The sequence below is a fragment of the Microtus pennsylvanicus genome, chromosome 6 (assembly GCF_037038515.1).
Source record: "Microtus pennsylvanicus isolate mMicPen1 chromosome 6, mMicPen1.hap1, whole genome shotgun sequence".
Lineage (NCBI taxonomy): Eukaryota > Metazoa > Chordata > Mammalia > Rodentia > Cricetidae > Microtus > Microtus pennsylvanicus.
The window spans coordinates 50,470,299-50,488,841 of record NC_134584.1 but is presented as its reverse complement, the minus strand read 5'-3'; the positions used below and the strand labels follow the sequence as shown (position 1 = coordinate 50,488,841).

Sequence of the window (18,543 nt, the reverse complement as noted above, 5' to 3'; positions counted from 1 at the left end):
TTTTGAGTTTGTTGTTAAAGAATCAAAACTGATGCTGGCGAATTCTGTGCGTAGTACTGGGGTAATGGAAGGTGTCTCAGGCTTCTATAGTCGTAGTAGCCAGAGCCGTTCTAGGGAGCCCAGAGCAAACCTGGGGACCACTGGAACAATTCCAGACCAGTCATTTATCTTTGTCTTTAGTACAGGTCAAGGTGCTGGGGACAGTCCACCTGACGAAGACTCAGTAAGTGGGAGTGAGAGGCCAGGACACAGTCACCAAGACTGCACAGAACAAGAGGAAGGTTCCACCCAAGGCATGAGGACATACTCACCAAAAGATGGAGGATACCGAGCAAGTGAACACCCTCAGAAGTCACTAGCTACATGCTGTGAAAGGGCAGGTATTCCATACTTGTCCTTAGCCCTAAAGCCTGGCACAAAGTCTGCCTTGATAAAAGTTTGCTCATTAGAACAAAATAAACTCGTGTTTTCCACCATAAGTCCACCAAACCCTCCGGTAAATCTGTATGTGACATTACAAAGCTCTTCACATGCACCTTCCCCCCTCCCCCGCCAGGTCCCCAACTCAGCCCACTCAACCCAAAGCCACTGGTTAGGAGAGAGAAGGGGGATCTGAGGGATGGAGACTTGAGTGTCTAGAAAGAAGGGAAATAACTTCTTGGCTGGCTTATTCTGGTCCTCTCCTACCTTCTTCCGGTGCCCACAACCTGTCAGCAGCAGCACAGGACCAGCGTGGTCTTCTCAGCCATGTTCTTTCCCTGACCACGACTGCCCTGCACTCACGCTGAATCTTCTTAACTTGCTGGTAGGACACGGTCATTCAGACACAACTGTTAACCAACGAAAGCAAACATAACCTCACACCAAACAATTTAATTCTATTGGGAACAAGTTTCTGCTTGTCATCATACCAGTACAATAAAAATACACTTCCAGAACAAAATTGAGCAACATGTCCTGTAAGTCTGAGCACTTCTGGGCTTTACTATAGAAAACCATCATGTGTATGCCAGAGACTTAAACATCTGTTCATTGTAGCATCACCATAGTAGAAACTCAGAAATACTTCAAGTTTAAGAGCGGGGAATCGAATACATCCAACAGCATCTGTTGGATCAAAATTGCAACAGAAGAATTAGCTACTTGTAAACACATCAGAATAGTTACAGCACATCAGAGGAAGGCACAAGTCACAGAGTAAAAAGAAAGGCATCATTTTTGCAAAACAAATTCTTGCATGTAGAATAAAAGAGCATGCAAAAAATAATAGTAGCAGCAATTATTTCTGGGAAAGTGGATTATGGAGATTTTTTCCACTCTATTTACTTTTGTCTTCCCAAGTTTTTGACATTGGTAGATTTTTAAATTATAAACAACTTCAGAAAAAGTTTTTGTGTGTGTGTGTATGTTTGACTGTTTGCCAAGTGTGTGAAGGTGCCCTCAGACGCCACAAGAGGGCATCAGATGCCCTGGGGCTGGAAACACAGGTGGTTGTGAGCCAAGCAATTGGGTCCTCTAGAAGAGCAAGGAGTGTTCTTAACCACTTTTCTCTCCAGACCCTAGACCTGGTTATTTCTAATACTCATATAGCTATGGGAATGTAGTTGACAGAGCTGTGATTTAAAAGCGTTGACTACTTTTCCTACAGACACCTCTTGCTATTTAGGTCTCAGCACCCCAAAATGCCACCTGCTTTTCTTCTGAGCTTCCTTTTCACTGAATGCTCCCCTGAGATTTCCTTCTCCAGCTGACTATAGGAGGCGGACATGGCATTACTTTCTCTCAAGCAACTTCACTCTGAGTTCATCACCCCCTAGGCTCTTGCTCTCCCTCAGAGATACTCCCTTCTCTCCCTTAAAATAAGTGTGAACCTGTGACTCAGGTCCTCTCTATGACAGAGAGACCTCAGAAACCAGACCACTGACCACTGAGTCTGGAAACCTAACATCAGCTTCCCTGGGTCTGTCTCTAGCATGGGGATACTTTTTTGTTGTTTTTTTTAATTCCCAGTCTCCTGAAATCTACATTTGAAATTACAGAGCAGATCCCCTGGATACTGGCTTGTGAGAAGTATGCAAAGCTAACTCCAAGTCACGGTACTTGATCCGCGAGGACGAGCTGCAGAGTGACCGCCCATCCCAGTCTCAAGATCATGTTCCCAGTGAGATTAGTAAGGTCCTGACACTCTCCAAGTGTGCCAGGTGGGTGGTGAATCACATCTCTGCCTTTGACACGAGGCTGGCATATGGAATGCACATTTACCTAAAGGGAAAACTAGAGAAAAACACTGTGTCCTCCGTGTTCTGGTCTAGATCCCTAAAATAAAGATGAGCTAACTGCACTTTGTGGGAAAAGATTTTTCCCACATGTCATCATTACATAGTACGTGGACTTCATTTGTAACATTTTTAGAGAGCTGTTATAAAGAACACCAGGCTATGATTAGTTTGCTGTATTTAGACATATTCTAATTAGAAAACACAGTTCTTGGAAACTGGGGGGGGGGGCGGTAATCTTGAGTCCGTCTATTCTCTAAGAACTGAGAGGCAGATTTGGAGACCGATTAACTCTGTATTTCATGTTTCACACAACTCATACCCTTACCAAAATTTATAAGTCACAATGCAAAAATAAAATACATATTTTGATAAAAATTATACCCATTATAGTTTGAGTGTGTGCCATGTCACATATGTGGAGGTCAGAGGACATCCTGAGGTATCCTTGAATGTCATCTTCCACCTTGTTTGGAACAAGGTCTTTGTTGTTCAGTCCCATTCACACACCAGACTGGCTGGTCCAGGAGCTACTGTGGGCTCCATCTCTCATCTATCCAGCACTAGGAGCACCAGAATTGCAGACGCACACGGCTGTGTCAGGCTCTATGTGGGGAACAAACTCAGGTCCTCACAGTTGGATGGCCATCCCCCTTAGAGAGGGTATCATTTAGATGTGGGTTTAGTGATGCCTCCAGGGCAAACATGCCCCTGAACATCCAGAAAACTTTGCTATTGACAGCTCTTACAAGGGATCATTACACAGCCATGACAGGAAATCCATTTTGCTTTCTGATCTGAATGCAAATTCACTTGTTTTATTAACTAATTTGAAAAAGCTTAATACAGTTTACCCACCATCCTGGAATTTCAGATTCTGAAAGGCAGAAATGTCTGGAAGTCTAGAGTGCACGGCAGTTTCTGCCAGCTAGATGTAGGTCTCTGGAGCACATATCTCTTCCTAAATCTGAAGATGCTGATACCCAAGATGAAAGTGGATGGTCCTTTGTTGAGAGATGCAGACTGCATAGGAAACTGGACAATCAGTAACTCCCAACAGCAGATTTAGCAGAAGCAGTCACCTAAGAGAGATGATCCGTGACCCTAGGAACAGCTTGTGCTAAGTTCCAAGGCAACCTCCCTACTGAGGACACAGGACATAGAATCTTTTTTATGCTGTCCCCTCAAGAATTTAAGGGACAGTGATAAAAACAGATCTGTGCTCCTACTTTCAAAAATCGTGTTTCCAGGCCAGTTAGATGGCTCGGTATATAAAAGCACAAACCACACAACTGACACCCAGAGTTGGATCCCCAGATTCCATGACGGAAGGAGAGAACCAACTCCAAAAGAGTTGTCTTCTGCCCACCCATGTCTATCAGCACGCACCCACCAGCACCACACACATCAGACACAAACATACATATGTGCACATACACTTTGTTTTGTTTTGTTTTTTGAGACAGGGGTTCTCTGTGTAGCTTTGGTGCCTGTATGGGAACTTGCTTTGTAGACCAGACTGATCTTAAACTCACAGAGATCCACCTGCCTCTGCTTCCCAAGTCCTGGGATTAAAGTCTTGTGCCACCTACACATCTTTAATTTTAATGTGTTCTGAAAATGCAAGCTATCTCAGAATTAAGATCTTCTATTTCTATACCTCTCTCCCCCAAATTAATTTGACTTCCTCACCTTTCCTTCTGAATTTTTTTCAGGAAAATACTTGATAATTGCAGTTGGTCACATGACTTGAAAATTATGTGGTCTGATGACATCATTACAGGATTTATTTTCCCCATTCATTCAACAAATACTGAGTACTTTCAAGTTCCAGGCACTGGAGACACGGGTAAATGGGATCCTTGCTCTCATGGAGTTTACATTCTAGCAGGTGGACAAAAAGGAATATTTATAGTTGACTGATTAATTTGTGGGAAAGGAACTAGGTTATATTGATGTGGGATATCACTCTGTATGCTTTGAATATGTTTTATTACCAATGGTTAATAAAAAATTGGCCAATAATCAGACAGAATAGAGCCAGGTAGGGAATCCAAACAGAGATACAGGGAGAAAAGGGGCAGAGATGCCAATGACCTCCGGAGAAGCAAGATGTGAGGTAAAAAGCCACGAGAATCGTGGTAAAAATATAAAATAATAAAAATGAGTTAATTTAAGTTGTAAAAGCTAGTTAATAACAAGCCTGAGCTAATAGGTCAAACAGTTTGTGATTACTATTGAGCCTCAGAGTGGTTATTCAGGAACTGGCAAACAGGAGAGAAACCCCCAGTTACATCATATTCCATAAGTACATACAGTACAATGCCAATCTAGCCTGGGAAAGTAACAGACATCAGGAAGAATCAACAGTTTATGCTAAATGGTTAAATGCTGAAAAACTAAGAGTAGAATGATACAGTCAGATGGAGCCTTGTAAACCACAGGTGGGAAGGACTGAGCAGGTTCAAAGAACTGGATTCTGAAATTGGGGTAGCCCTGGAGTACGGGCTCCTCCTCAGCCACTGCAGAGTCTTCACAAGGGAGCAGCATGGTGACATGGCCTGGTGAGGATGGCCATTCCCACTCCACAGGAGACAGGCTGGACTAAGGACCAGCTGTGGCTGGGCCACTTCTAAGGCCAATGGTGGTGCAAGGCAGAAACGATTGGGCTGGTCCAAGAGCCAGTGAAGGAGGCAAAACCCAGGACTTAACAATGAGTACGCGGCACCCCTCGATACCCAGTAAACTGCTGGGTATGTGCAAATCTGAACTCGGAGGAAAGGTGGGGTAAGAACTGCAGGTGGTTCCTAGATAGCATCTGGAAGTCATGAGATTGGGAGAGCCCAGTAGGAATCATGGACACGAGAAATCTGTTTAAAGAGAAGATGAGAGCTGGTGAGATGGCTCCGCACTGGCTGCTCTTCCAGAGGACCAGGGTTCAATTCCCAGAACCTGCATGGCAGCTCACACCCATCTGTAACTCCAGTTCCAGAGGATCCACACCTTCACACAGACATGAATGCAGACAAAACAGCAATGCACATAAAATTAAAAAAAAAACACTTCAAAAAACAAGATGAGCTGGAAGCTGAGGGGAAAGGGAAATGGGAACTACTGTTTACTCAGTACAGGCAGTCAGCTGGCGACGATGAGGTCCTAGAAATGGATGATGGGAAGGGTTGCACTGTAAAGGCACTTAATGCCACCGAATTATTCACCGAAAAGTAGCCAAAGTTATACACTTTATCTTATCATAATAAAAAAGAATACTTGTGCTATTTGAATAGTTTAGCACAAGAATGAAAATTAAGATAAAGTGAGGGAGAATAGATCTCAAGGGGAAACACCTTACAGAGGGAGCTAATGAGGTTGGTAGGAAACTCAGGGTCACACCATCAAAGCTAAGGACAGCATTTCAGAGGGCAGTGTTCAAGCAAAGAGGATGCTACCAAGTCCCATCATCTGGTGAGGGCAGAAAAAAGAACCAGCTGCCGCGTGTTGGCAATATGGAGGTCAGGTGACCTTGGGGAAGGTTGTGGGCAGTAGAGCCTGGAAATGACAGAGGGGAGAATGGAATGGAGGGGAAAGCAGCCTGGAGTACATGCAGTGGCAAGTTTGACTCCTACGGAGATGGGATGGTGGCTTCTTCAGAGTGAGTGTGCTGAAGGCTGAGGAGATGGCTCAGTAGATACTGTGTTTGCCACGCAAGAATGGGAAGGAACCCAATTTTACCTCTAGAACCCACAAAGTCAGGTGTGGTGGGGCACACTTGCAGTGGCAAGGAGCAGACGCAGGAGGAATCCAGGGGTTCCCCAGCAAGCCAGCCTCTCTGAAGCAGTTAACTCTAGACTCAGTGAGAGCCTGTCTCAAAGAACGAGGTGCATGGGGCTGGAGAGACAGCTCAGTGGTTAAGAGTACTTGCTGCTCATCATCCCGGGGACCTGAGTTCGGTCCCCAGCACCCACACTAAGAGGTTCAGAGCTCCCTGTGACCGCAGCACCAGGACAGTCTGCGCTGTTGTCCTCCTACCACAAACATATACACATAAACAAAAATAAAATGAAGCTTAAAAACAGTATGGATAGCTCCTGAGAAACAATGCCACAATGCCTAAAGTTGGTCTTTGATGGCTACATGTACACACAAGCACAAAAACACATGCACACACACATACATGTGCACATACACACAAGGGTGCTGAAATATCAAATGTAATTACTAGAACAACTACTTCAGGGGTAATACAATTTTATATAAATCATCTCAACAACCCTTGAATAGATAGATTAGAGTTTTATTTTCATATTTGTGGTACTCACGGATAATTGCAAATTACTCTCTTCATTTCATGGGTGATAAAAATGAGCCATGGAAAATATCTTCAAGGAAAATCTTAAAAAGTCAAAGCTCATCAAGCAGATATTCTCACTGATTTTTACAATTAAAAAGTGCAACATACTGTTAAGAAAAGAATTCCTGTGACAGTCACATGTCCAGTAAATCCCAAGTTTTAAGGCTTAGTCACACATGTTGATTTTCGCACCTGTGGCAACCTGTTCTGTATCCTGGCTACATTCTGAAGATGCCGAAGTCAGTCTTCTGGATGGGTGCATTGAGGGCTGCACTGATGCTAAGTCCCAGAACCAGCCTGGTGTCCACGGGATCGATAATCCCATCATCCCACAGCCTGTGGGAAGAGGAGAACGGTCACCGTGACTCAGTCATCAAGCCGCCATCCCTCCTTGTCATGCTCAGAATCACTGAGAGGATACACACACACACACACACACAGAGAGAGAGAGAGAGAGAGAGAGAGAGAGAGAGAGAGAGAGAGAGAGCGAGAGAGAGAGCGCTCTTGACTAGCGCCTGCTTACTGGAGTCACCAACCGGAAGTCAAGTTTGAGCACGGAACTAAGAAAGACAGTGCTCACAACCAGGGATGCCAGGCGGAGCTTCAGGCTTTTCTTTATAAGACTTCCTGTTCCTTTGCTACTCACAGAAATGTAACAATCACGTTGATCTGCTTTTTTCTTTAACATGGGGAGTCCCATAAACACAACCCAGTGACCTTACAGCAAAAAGCACATTACCCAAAACTCTTAGCAACTCGAAAATCACTGCATAAGCCTCGCTACATTTTATTAATAAAATAAGTAATTTAAAATGCCATTCTTCATTTTTGTGTTACAATAAAAAAATTTAAAAAAAAACCTTAAACTGCTTTAAAGAAAAACCTTTGAGTAGAGACTTTAGTTTGTTTTCATTGGCATTCTCAAATGCATAAAGAAAAACGAATGAGAAATAATACTTTTTTTTGACTCTTTTTAATTGTTTGTTAGACTTTTTTTGAAAAGACTGGTCTCACTCTATAGACCAGGTTTGCCTGGAACTTGCGGTGATCCTCCTGCCTCAGCCTTCTGTGGATGTGAGCCCCTGGCCAAATGAGGAATGCCACCCTGTGGGGGTTATTAGTGAGCGGCAGTTTCCCCTTCTCTACCCAGATGTGTCTAGCGTCTGGATGTCACAGAGATTATTAAACACAGGCAGCCAGGAACTGCATCTTTGCTCATAAAACAATCATCACAGGGACCCTGTATATCAATGGCCAATGGACAGAAGGCTGTTTTGGGGACTGTGAACAGGTAGGTGGACTGGTTATCCCTTGGGAGCCTGAGAGCAACAGAATCCTCCAAGCAATGAGGGAAGGGCTCAATCAAAGGCCTGGGAAAGCTGGAGTGCAACACTTGAGCGATGGCCTGTATGCTGGAAAGGAAGCACCAGTGCTGGCGCTGAGCAATGAAGCCCCCCAGGAAAACAGGCAATGAAACAGAGGCTCTAATAATAGGAGATAATCCAGACAGCTGGCTTCTACCATGTTCAAGTCTAAGGAAGCCAGGGAACAACTGTTAATCTGGGCTTGACCAAACATGAGAACATTCCACGCCAGCTTGGAAATCACCTGTAGAAGGTTGCTGCCTCCAGGCCAACAGCTGTTTCAACAGCACGATTAAGCACCTGTAAATTAATAGACAAACCCTCCCGACTTTCTAAATATATTCCCAAAGATATATCTATTCAGCCATGCTCACTGATACCTGGAATGTAACCTATTAACAAATATTAACATCAGCATGACAATAATAAAGGGTGCAATCTTTCCCAAAAGATGACTCATTTTAGGCATCAAAAAACAAGTTCATGGCTCATATGAAAGTCTCTGTCTTTCAAGTTCAACTGGCCCTGAGCATTTCAGCCAAACGTTCTTGGGAAGCACTGCCAGTGAGCATATCTATGTGCTTTGTATTTATTTTAGATCTCTCACATGGCTCCCTGCAGCTCCTCTACCTCTACTGGCTGCTACCACTAAATGTCTGTTTGCACTATGACAAAGTGGGGTGCATCTTTGTTACTCAAACCAAAGATTATAAAGTACTTTGTTGCTAATTAAATGAAGCAATGACCTTCACAATATTTGTCTGTGGGGTGAAAACACATATATACATACATATTTACAAATAGCATGAAGACAAACAGGCTTTTTGAAAACTCACAAAGGTTGGGATTAATGAGTCCTGGCCTTCAGCTGCTCTTCCCTCCTAGAACCTTCTAATTAAAGTTACTAGAAGCTGTGCCTAGCTTAGATGATGTGGGAGTGTCATATATCAATCTGTTGATTTCATTGGTTAAGCAATAAAGAAACTGCTAGGCCCATTTAATAGGCCCATCTTTAGGTGGGTGGAGTAAACAGAACGGAAGGCTGGGAGAAAGAAGCTGAGTCAGAGAGTCACCATGATTCTCCCACTCCAGGCAGACACAGGTTAAGATCATTCCTGGTAAGCCAGCTCGTGGGCTACAGAAGATTATTAGAAATGGGCTAGTCCAGGTGCGAGAGTTAGCCAAGAAGAGGCTAGATAGAAATGGGCCAAGCAGTGTTTAAAAGAATACAGTTTCCGTGTAATTATTTCGGGTAAAGCTAGCAGGGTGGGCGGCCGGGTGAGGGGACGCAGCCCGCCGCTCCAACTACTACACTTAGAGGCTCAGAGGATGGGATTTTCACCTGTTGGCCATTGACTGCAGTGTATTTAAGCCTACATGGTGCTAATAAAGAGGGGCTTTGGTATCAGTGTTTAAAGGTCTGCGTGTTGGTCTGTCTCTGCGTCTGTGTTCTCAACCTCCAGCCCCTTGCCCAAAGCTCGCAAACTGGGGTCTAGCGCACAGAGCGCAGACCAGGGCCACAGTATGCAGCACACAAATACGCTCAAGGCGTAGCTCAGATGGTAGAGTGCTGATCTACCATGCTAGAGGCCCTGGGTTTGACCCCAGTCCCAGCACTGCAGAAACTGTGCTGGGGACACCTGAGCGACACCTGTCATCCCAGAGGTGGAAACAGGGAAGGGGCTCAGGAGTTCAAGATCATCCTGACACTTAGCCAGTTCTTACTCAGCCAGTTTGGGCGGTAATAAAATCCTGTTGCCAAACAACAACAAATCTCAGATGTTATTATTTGAACTCAAACTGATTAACAATACACTTTAGTCTTTGTACTCCACTGCCAAGAGCAATGCTGACCACGGGGATGAATTCCAATGACTGAAATGGATTCTAAGCTTTCTATTTTCTTCCCCCCTTCTCTCCAGTATGCCCTTACCAGTAAAGGGCATGATTCAAAGCATAACCTAATTTTAGAAGACACTGGTATTTATTCTTTTCTTCTTCTGCCCAAGGGAAGAAAGAAGACATGGCTTAGATTAGTCTTCATAACGCTGAACATTACAGTCATTGGAAAAACCATCTGAAAGCCCATACCAGCAGTCTCCAGCTGGGACAGACAGCGAGAATTTATTACCTCATTATGATTATGCCGCGCAGAAAACAAACAGCCAACAGCCGCCGCAATGGTGTCTGAGGTAATTACTTGGCACTGACGTGTGGACCCCGGCTATGACTAATCACCTTCTGAGCATGCAAGCACACTTGTTAACCAGTACCAATCGGTGATCAGTCAGTCTCCTGCTTAAAGCAAGGGGGCGGCCAAACCACCAGGGGGGCCACACGGAAATCCATGTGCTTAAGCAGAGATTAGGAGCAGCTCCGGAATATGGAAGGATCAGGACCCTGAGTCTCAGCTCCTTACAAGGTCCACCTCTGGCTACAGGGCCACACCACTCTGTGCATACCCTAACTGGGGTGGGCTGTGTGGGAAACGGAGGTGGAGCTACAGAGCAAAAAAGCCTGGGAGGGGGTGGCAGTTTAGCATGAATGAATGATAGTGTAAGAATAACCCGTTTGTCCAGGCAATAGTTTCGTTATTTAAACAAGGTCTTTTATACAGCACAGGCAGACTTCAAACTTCAATTCTCCTGCCAGAGATGTCCAAATGGCAGGATATCTGGTTTGCACCATCACGCCTAGCCAGACATTATATTAATGCCCTTTGAAGGTCAACTATCCCAAGAGCTCAGGTCTCTGTGAAGCTGCTGCCCCGGATGCCAGGAGTCCCCTCAGGGGCAGAGAGAAGGCCTGCACTCACCTTGCACTGGAGTAGTAAGGGTTTCCTTCCTCTTCAAACCTTTTAATGATAGGCTCTTTCAAAGCTGCCTCCTCAGCACTGGAGAACTGAAAGAAAAGAGACAGGAAGTCAGCGTCCCTGGGACTGACTCCTCTGGATAAAGATGCGCTCTGTGAACCATTAGGGTGCAACTAATGTTTGCACAGAGACAGACTGCAAATGATGCTTTAACATATATGATCTTGCCTGGGGCAAGGTTTAGCCGTCATCAAAGACACCACACTGAGGCCATACAACACAAAGCTAAAACCAAGATGTCACACGTCACTGTGTTCCACCAGGGTACAATAGTGGATATAAGTCATATCATATAATTAAAATGCTTTAACAATCTCAAGCTAAAAAGAAGGGCCAGTGTGGTGGTGCACACCTTTAAGTCTAGCACACTTGGGAGGCAGAGGCAGGTGGATCTCTCTGATCTCCAGAGCAAGTTCCAGAACAGCCAGGGCAACACAGAGAAACCAACAAGATGGAGAAGACCAGGCATAGTGGAGCACACCTTTAATCCTAGATCTTTATAGGAGAATACATTTTTCAACTTTGAAATATTCTTGGGTTAGGGATGTACACCACTTGCCTAGCATTTGACTTCAACAGCCGGCACCAAAATCAATAAGCAAATTAACAGCTATACTTAAAAAACTTACTTCACGCAAGCCTCACCCTTTCTCACACACACACTTAAGTGTAGAGGTGAATAGCCACTAGGAGACCCTCTGACACTGCATTTGCATATATGAAAAGGAATGATTTAAATATCTATACATCAAATGAACCGAAGACTGGTAACTTAGCAAGGGACTGTTTTGTTTGCTCAAGTTCAAACATTCCTTCAAAACGCCAGACAGACTTACTCCACCACCTACAGTAGCAACAGCACCCAGTTTGGTCTCCTCCACCCAGGCACACGCACAGAGCAAAGCTACCATTTAGCTTTAGCTGGAACTAAAGTGAATTTAAGACACCAACTTAAGTCTACAGAGTTCCTGCTGCCAGGTCGAGACAAAGAGGCAGGCTGGGGAGAGAGTTTAGTAGGTAAAAGCCCTTGCGGCAAAAACACGAGGACCTGAATTCAATCCCTAGAATCCATGTAACAGCTGGACATGCAGCACAAATTGCAATCCCAGAACTTCTATGGGGAGATGAGAGGGGAGACAGGAGACTCCCTGAAAGCTCACAAGAGAGCTGGCCTCACGTACCCAGCAGAAAAACAACAAAAGAGACCCTGTCTAAACAAGGTGAAAGGTAAGGACAATACCAGAGGTTATCCTGACCTCCCATGCACTGACATTCTCATACATGAATGTGTGCAATTACACACACACACACACACACAAAGACAAGGAGGGGTGAGAGACACGAGTGACTTTGCACCATCCCAGTTCTGCAGACCCCATCACTGACCACATGATCCCTGCTGGCAGGGCAAAGCCCATGGTCACACACCACGTAGGTGTCCCATTCCTTTCCTCTGATGAGACAATAGTGCACATAAGCCACAGCAAGAACACATAGCTATGGGGCCAAAAAGGAGTAAATGGATTTCCTGAGATCTCACCAGTTACAGAAGAGTAAGAAGCCAGTGTGTCTGTGTCCAGTACTCAGGAATTTCTGGGGCTGCAGGTACAGGTTGGTGGTCCCATGCTTGCCCAGCATGCTTAGGACCAGGGAGTGGAGCCTCAACACCCTCCCCGAGGGCGCACAGGTAGCCTGGGTGCTCTGCCGGTGACAGCCAGACCCACACGAGGAAGGGGTCACCCACCTGCTTTCCCTCCCGTGCCTTCTGGTCTTTGGCCACGGTGGCTAGCACGGTAGCTGCCTGCTCTCCGCCCATCACCGAGATACGTGCATTTGGCCACATGTAGAGAAATCTTGGGCTGGGGAGAAAGAAAGGAATCATCATGCTTGTCCATGCTTGTCCAGTGCAGTCAGGCATGGTGGCAAAGGCCTGTAAGCCGAGCCCACTCCAGATGAAAGGCTAAGTGTGCTGAGTGTCATTTCAGACCCCAGGTCTGGAATAAACTGATTGTTTACTTTTGTTTTGTTTGCATACAGGGTCTTCTGTAGCCCAAGCAGGTGTCAAATTTGCTATATAGCAAGGCTGGCCTTGAACTCTTGATCCCCTACCTCCACCCACTAAGATCTAGGATTACAGGCATGTACCACCACCGCCTGGCTTTAACATGACCATCTGCAATTCTTTCAAAGAAGGCTGTGGCGCCCCCCACCTGTATGCTCTGCCACACATGCCGTAGTTTCCAGCCCCATAGGATCCCCCAATAATGACAGTGATCTTAGGCACTTTGGCACAGGCTACAGCAGCCACCATCTTGGCACCATCTTTAGCAATCCCTTCAGCTTCATAGTCTCTACCAACCATGAATCCTAGGAGAGAGAACAAAAACACAGCCTTGAGCAACGGATGCGCACACAGGAATCAATTCCTGATCAAGTCCTGGCTTAAACCAACTATACTATGACACTTCTGACACTAACAAAATAGTCACGCGAGAAGTTCATACTCCAGCATGTGCTTGAAAGGGTGGAAATAAAAATTCCTCCCCTCAGATGTCCTTAAGACACTTTGTTTCAATACACACAGATCTTCAAGCAACAGACAGAAGCAATCCGTCATCAGGAAAGCATCTCAAAGCTGAGGCTTGACGGGAGAGACTGCGACAAGGCCACAGGAAAGGTCCCGCCCAGCCAGCCAGCCTGGAAGGCTTCCATATCCACTGACCTGGTTTAAAATAAAGACTGCTCCTTTGGCAGTACTGCTTTAAACTTTGATGAAATGAAGATTAATGTTTCATGGGGAGGCCGAGTCCCTGCCAAGGGGCTCAACAGCAAAATTTAAAAAATGGTTTTTCTTGGTAATTATAGAATTCCTCTGTTTTCTCAAGCCCCAGCTCAGAGGAAAGCACTCTGCAGCTGTAGCATGCATTCCACGACAGGGGCCATCCTTCTCTCTGAGAACCATGAAGTCAGGTTTCAATGGCTTTCTTCCTCCCAGCCTGAGGCTCTGGGGGAGGCAGTTCTTTCCCCTACATATGGAGACTTCCTTGTCTGACTGACTGTGTCATGAGTAGGCACATCCCCAGCATCATGTCATCAAATTCAGTCCAGCATCCCGAGGGAGGGACCACAGCAGGATGCACTGGGACACTGGGGAGACCACAGCGAGATGCACTGGGACACTGGAGGGACCACAGCGGGATGCTCTGGGACACTGGGGAGACCACAGCAGGATGCACTGTGACACTGGGGAGACCACAGCGGGATGCGCCGGGACGCTGGGGAGACCACAGCAGGATGCGCTGGGACATTGTAGGGACCCACAGGGGGATGCGCTGGGACACTGGGGAGACCACAGCGGGATGCGCTGGGACACTGAGGAGACCACAGCGGGATGCGCCGGGACGCTGGGGAAACCACAGCGGGATGCGCTGGGACACAGGGTGGGGGGACCACAGCGGGATGCGCTGGGACACTGAGGAGACTACAGTAGGAAGTGCTGGGACACTGGAGGGACCGCAGTGGGATGCGCCGGGACACTGGAGGGACCACAGCGGGATGCTCTGGGACACTGAGGAGACCACAGCGGGATGCGCTGGGACACTGGAGGGACCACAGCGGGATGCGCTGGGACACTGGAGGGACCACAGTGGGATGCGCCGGGACGCTGGGGAGACCACAGCGGGATGCGCTGGGACACAGGGTGGGGGGACCACAGCGGGATGCGCTGGGACACAGGGTGGGGGGACCACAGCGGAATGCGCTGGGACACTGAGGAAACCACAGCGGAATGCGCTGGGACACTGAGGAGACCACAGTGGGATGCGCTGGGACACTGGAGGGACCACAGCAGGCCCCTTGCCTTTGCTGAGGTCTGTCACTCCAGCCACTCTTCGGAGCAGCTCAGAACTGCTTTATAGATGCATCTTGATTCTCCAGAACATTCTATCACAGCTGCCCCCAAGAATCAGCTCTCTTCAAGCCCTCACCTTACCAACCACAATCTGCCTCCAAAAGAAAAGGCCGCTTCATTTGGTTTTCTCAAATCCTCCTTCCTACCACGTAAACATGCACATACCAGCATGCACGCACTCACACATGCACACACACAAACCAAACAAACACAAAAACCCTGTACAGTCATGGTTTCTATCTCCTTATGTTCTTAACTCTGTAGAAAACAAAAACAAAACAAAACAAAATGGTAGAATTTTTCCCTGAGAGTCCTTCCCACTCTTGGGAGTTCTTAGTTTCCCTTAAAAAAAATGTTTGCATAACAAAAAAGTAGGGGGACAGGGACAGAAAAACCAAAGCTGCTTGAAGACTTCCCTGAGCCTTCTCTTCTTCTCTATTCAGTCTGACCAAACTTACACTTCCATCCCTAGCTAAGATGCCTCTCTCGAGCCCCAGATTCATTCAGGGGCACAGCATCCATCCATCTGCACGCCAGCATCTCACAGGTCCCTTAAATGCAATGGCACAAAACAAAACTCAGCTTTTGCTCCAAAAACAGCACAAGCAAAGCAAAACAAAGCGAAAATGGGAAAATTGTCTAAGCAAATGTTTAGCTTCCTGGTGATGAGTCACCGTCGGAAATGAGGTCCCTAAAAGCAGTGAACTTCAGAGATGTTTCTGTCACCATGCACTGAACTCTGAGGCCACCATCTGAAACTAATTCCTGTTGAAGTTCATCAAGGGCTGGGGGTGAGGTCAGGACAGAGCACTTATCTAGCATGCTTAAGGCCCTGGGTTTTACCCCCAACACTGGAAAACAAAACAACACACACACACACACACACACACACCATCTAACCTACCTTGAACATGAGCACAGCACAGAATGAGTTTTGCACCACTGCAATAAAAGAACCTGCTCAAAGTTGAGCGGCCTGGATGGTATACATGGTGACAACTAATTAAAAGGCTCTCTGTTGCTGGGTGTGGTGGTGCATGTCTTTTATCCTAGAACCCAGAAGGCAGAGGAGCCAGGGGAATCTCTGTGAGTTTGAGGCTAATCTGGTCTAGTTACTCTGTTCAAGGCCAGCCTAGGCTACACAGTAAAACCCAGTCTAAAAAAATAAAGTTTCTTTGTCCCAAAGAAAGGCAGTTCCTTAGTAGCCAGTGTATCTGAGATGCATGTCTACATTAACACCATGCAACAACACAAAATGGCAGAGCACAGAAGCTCTAAACCCTACAGTAAGAGGCCCCTGAAATCAACCCACTCCAGCTTACAATCATCTACAGAACGGAACGTTCAGAGGCATAGAGGAGCTCACTCTGGACACAGGTCACGCCACTCTTTAAAAAACTGCAAACCCCCAGGCTTTAATGCAAACAAACATTTTCAAAAGACATCTCTTCAAGACTGGGGAGATGGTTCAGCCAATAAAGGACTTTCCATGAGGCCCAAGGATGGAGTTTCATCCCTGGCACTCTCATAGAATGCCTGGTGGCATGGGATACTCCCTGTGCTGGGAAGACAGGATAGAAGGATCCAAAGAGATCACTGGTCAGCCAGTTTAGAGACCCTATCTCAAAAAACAAGGTGGACAGCTCCTAAGGGACAATAGTTGAAGCTGACCACTGCCCTCTAATGTGTGTGCACACCCCCCCCCAAAGAATAGATAATTGATTAATGTTATTTCAGACAGAATTAACTGTATGGCGAAAGGTAAAGAGATGCCCATAGCATGTGCTTGGAATCACTAGGATACTGAGACTGTGTCAGATAAGACAGGGCACACCCCGCTGTTCCCCAGTTGAGAGGTGGACAGGAGTCAAGAGAAGCCATTTGAAAGTTTGCGATACACAAGATTTGGGAACTGCTTCACTCAGAACTCATACGATGATCCCAGACGACTCTGTATTCGTGAATCCTCTCTACATTAACACATGAGCCACAGAGGACAGGGCAGTTCTGGACATATGAGCAAACAAACTCCTCACCGGTGATGTTCTGCAGGAACAGCAGGGGGATATTTCTCTGGCAGCACAGCTGGACAAAGTGAGCGCCCTGTAAACACAGCATAAAACACCCTTTCTTTAAAACAAATGAACTACCAGGTATCCTGCTGCGCCAGTCGGAGACGCTACATACTTGTGTGCACGTGTATGTATGTGTGTGTTCTTTAAGCTGGCATTTCAAGATCATTTGGTATCTTTTAAAACACCAAAATACCTCTTAAAGGTATTTTGTAATGTGATTATGGGTAATTTTTTGAGGCAGGGTCTCTCCATACAGCTCAGACTGGCCTTGAACTGCCTACTCCCTTCCCTCGCCTCCCACATGTAGGATCACAGGAGCAAACTACATGCTTGGCTAATTTCTATTTTCTTTTGATCTTGTTTTCATTTATAATTGAGTTGAGGAAACTATATAAATAGCAGAATATAAAAATTAGTTTTATTGCTAAAGCATTTCTTTAAAGACAAATTCATCCCCGATTAATCTAAGAACTTGCAAGCCTGTTTGTCTATCAGTAAGGGGAACTGCTTTGTTTACTGAAAAGGGAAGACAAACCTTTCTTGTTGCTGTTACAATGTTCAGTGCATGAGTTACATTTCCACAAGCTTAGGCGAATCTGAGACAATAAACTTGAAACCAAACCCTAAACTCAGAGCCCTAGGGAGCTCCCCCATTCAATGCCGCACCTGCAGTGACAATGACCGACTACCTGCACATTCCCCGAAAGAAAAATAAAGTTAAAGGATGGCCCAAGAGGTCACATCTCAGAACCACCTACATAGGATATCAGTACCTCTCCAGCATGGAGGGCCTGTAGAATGAGATGCTCTCAGGCCAAGAATTCCATGCCTTCTTACTGTACTCCCTGCAAGCAATTATAATCCTAACCCCTCCTGGGGTTGCTGCACCAGGCTCCTCACACCATGTTGACGTAAGCTGCCATAGAAACCGTGCCCAGCGCTAGCACTCGTGAATAAGCACACACAGGTATTCTGCTTGCTCAGAAATCCGGGTAACTCGATGAAGCTCTCATAAAGGACATTTTCATTTATTATGTGACCCTCAAAATTAACTATGTTAAAGCGTAACATCTTCCTGCATTTAACAGCACTTGCCTTTTTTGCAGATTCAGAAAACAAAACTCCATTGTTTCCAATGATGCCTACGGGGTATCCAAATATTCGTGCAAATCCTCAAGAGAAAACACACACAAGAAAGTTATGCTTTTCAGGGGTTTTTTTTTGTTTGCAACAAAGGGATAGGACACACTCTTTAATTTGAGACCAACGAGGGAAAGTGAATAGGGGTCGCCTGTGGTATAAAACAACGCATGTCACAGTTCTTTATTCCAAAGCTTTCTTGTTTCGTTTATGGCTTCTTGAAAACCCTTGCTCTAGGTAGGGTTATCTATGTTTACTTGGTCTGATTAAATGACTCATTCAAAATATGCATATAACACACATGTGAGTGCCCCCAATGTACCAGAGACCAGGGTGTCCCTACATATTTCTTTTAAAATATTTTTTTAAATATTTAAATTTAAATTAAATAAAATTAAATATTTTAATGTTTATTTAAAGTTTGATTCTTTAAAAAGAATATTTTGATCTTTTCTTCTTTGTTCCTGGGCACCATCTCTCTATCACCGACAATACTTCCATTAGGATACCAACCCCCCTCCTATACACACACACATACACCATATGCGCATACGG

The 18,543-nt window shown here is 45.7% G+C and overlaps 1 protein-coding gene across 2 annotated transcripts in view; it reads right to left on the bottom strand.

Moving 5' to 3' along the window:
- Positions 1-854: 854 nt before the first annotated feature.
- Positions 855-18,543, bottom strand: part of Mccc2 (methylcrotonyl-CoA carboxylase subunit 2) — a 69,259-nt gene continuing 51,570 nt past the window's right edge. Inside the window, exons 12-18 of one of the 2 annotated variants that reach the window (XR_012910891.1) lie at positions 17,944-18,020; positions 16,810-16,876; positions 13,074-13,230; positions 12,608-12,722; positions 10,807-10,892; positions 6,596-6,963; positions 855-5,146 (exon numbers count right to left, since the gene is read on the bottom strand). Coding sequence is in view for 1 of the 2 variants with exons in the window: in XM_075976221.1 (XP_075832336.1) it covers positions 6,846-6,963; positions 10,807-10,892; positions 12,608-12,722; positions 13,074-13,230; positions 16,810-16,876; positions 17,944-18,020 (620 nt within the window). In the remaining variant the exon portion in view is untranslated. Of the gene's footprint in view, positions 5,147-6,549; positions 6,964-10,806; positions 10,893-12,607; positions 12,723-13,073; positions 13,231-16,809; positions 16,877-17,943; positions 18,021-18,543 lie in introns of those variants that run through there. The other variant, XM_075976221.1, reaches the window with a different exon arrangement.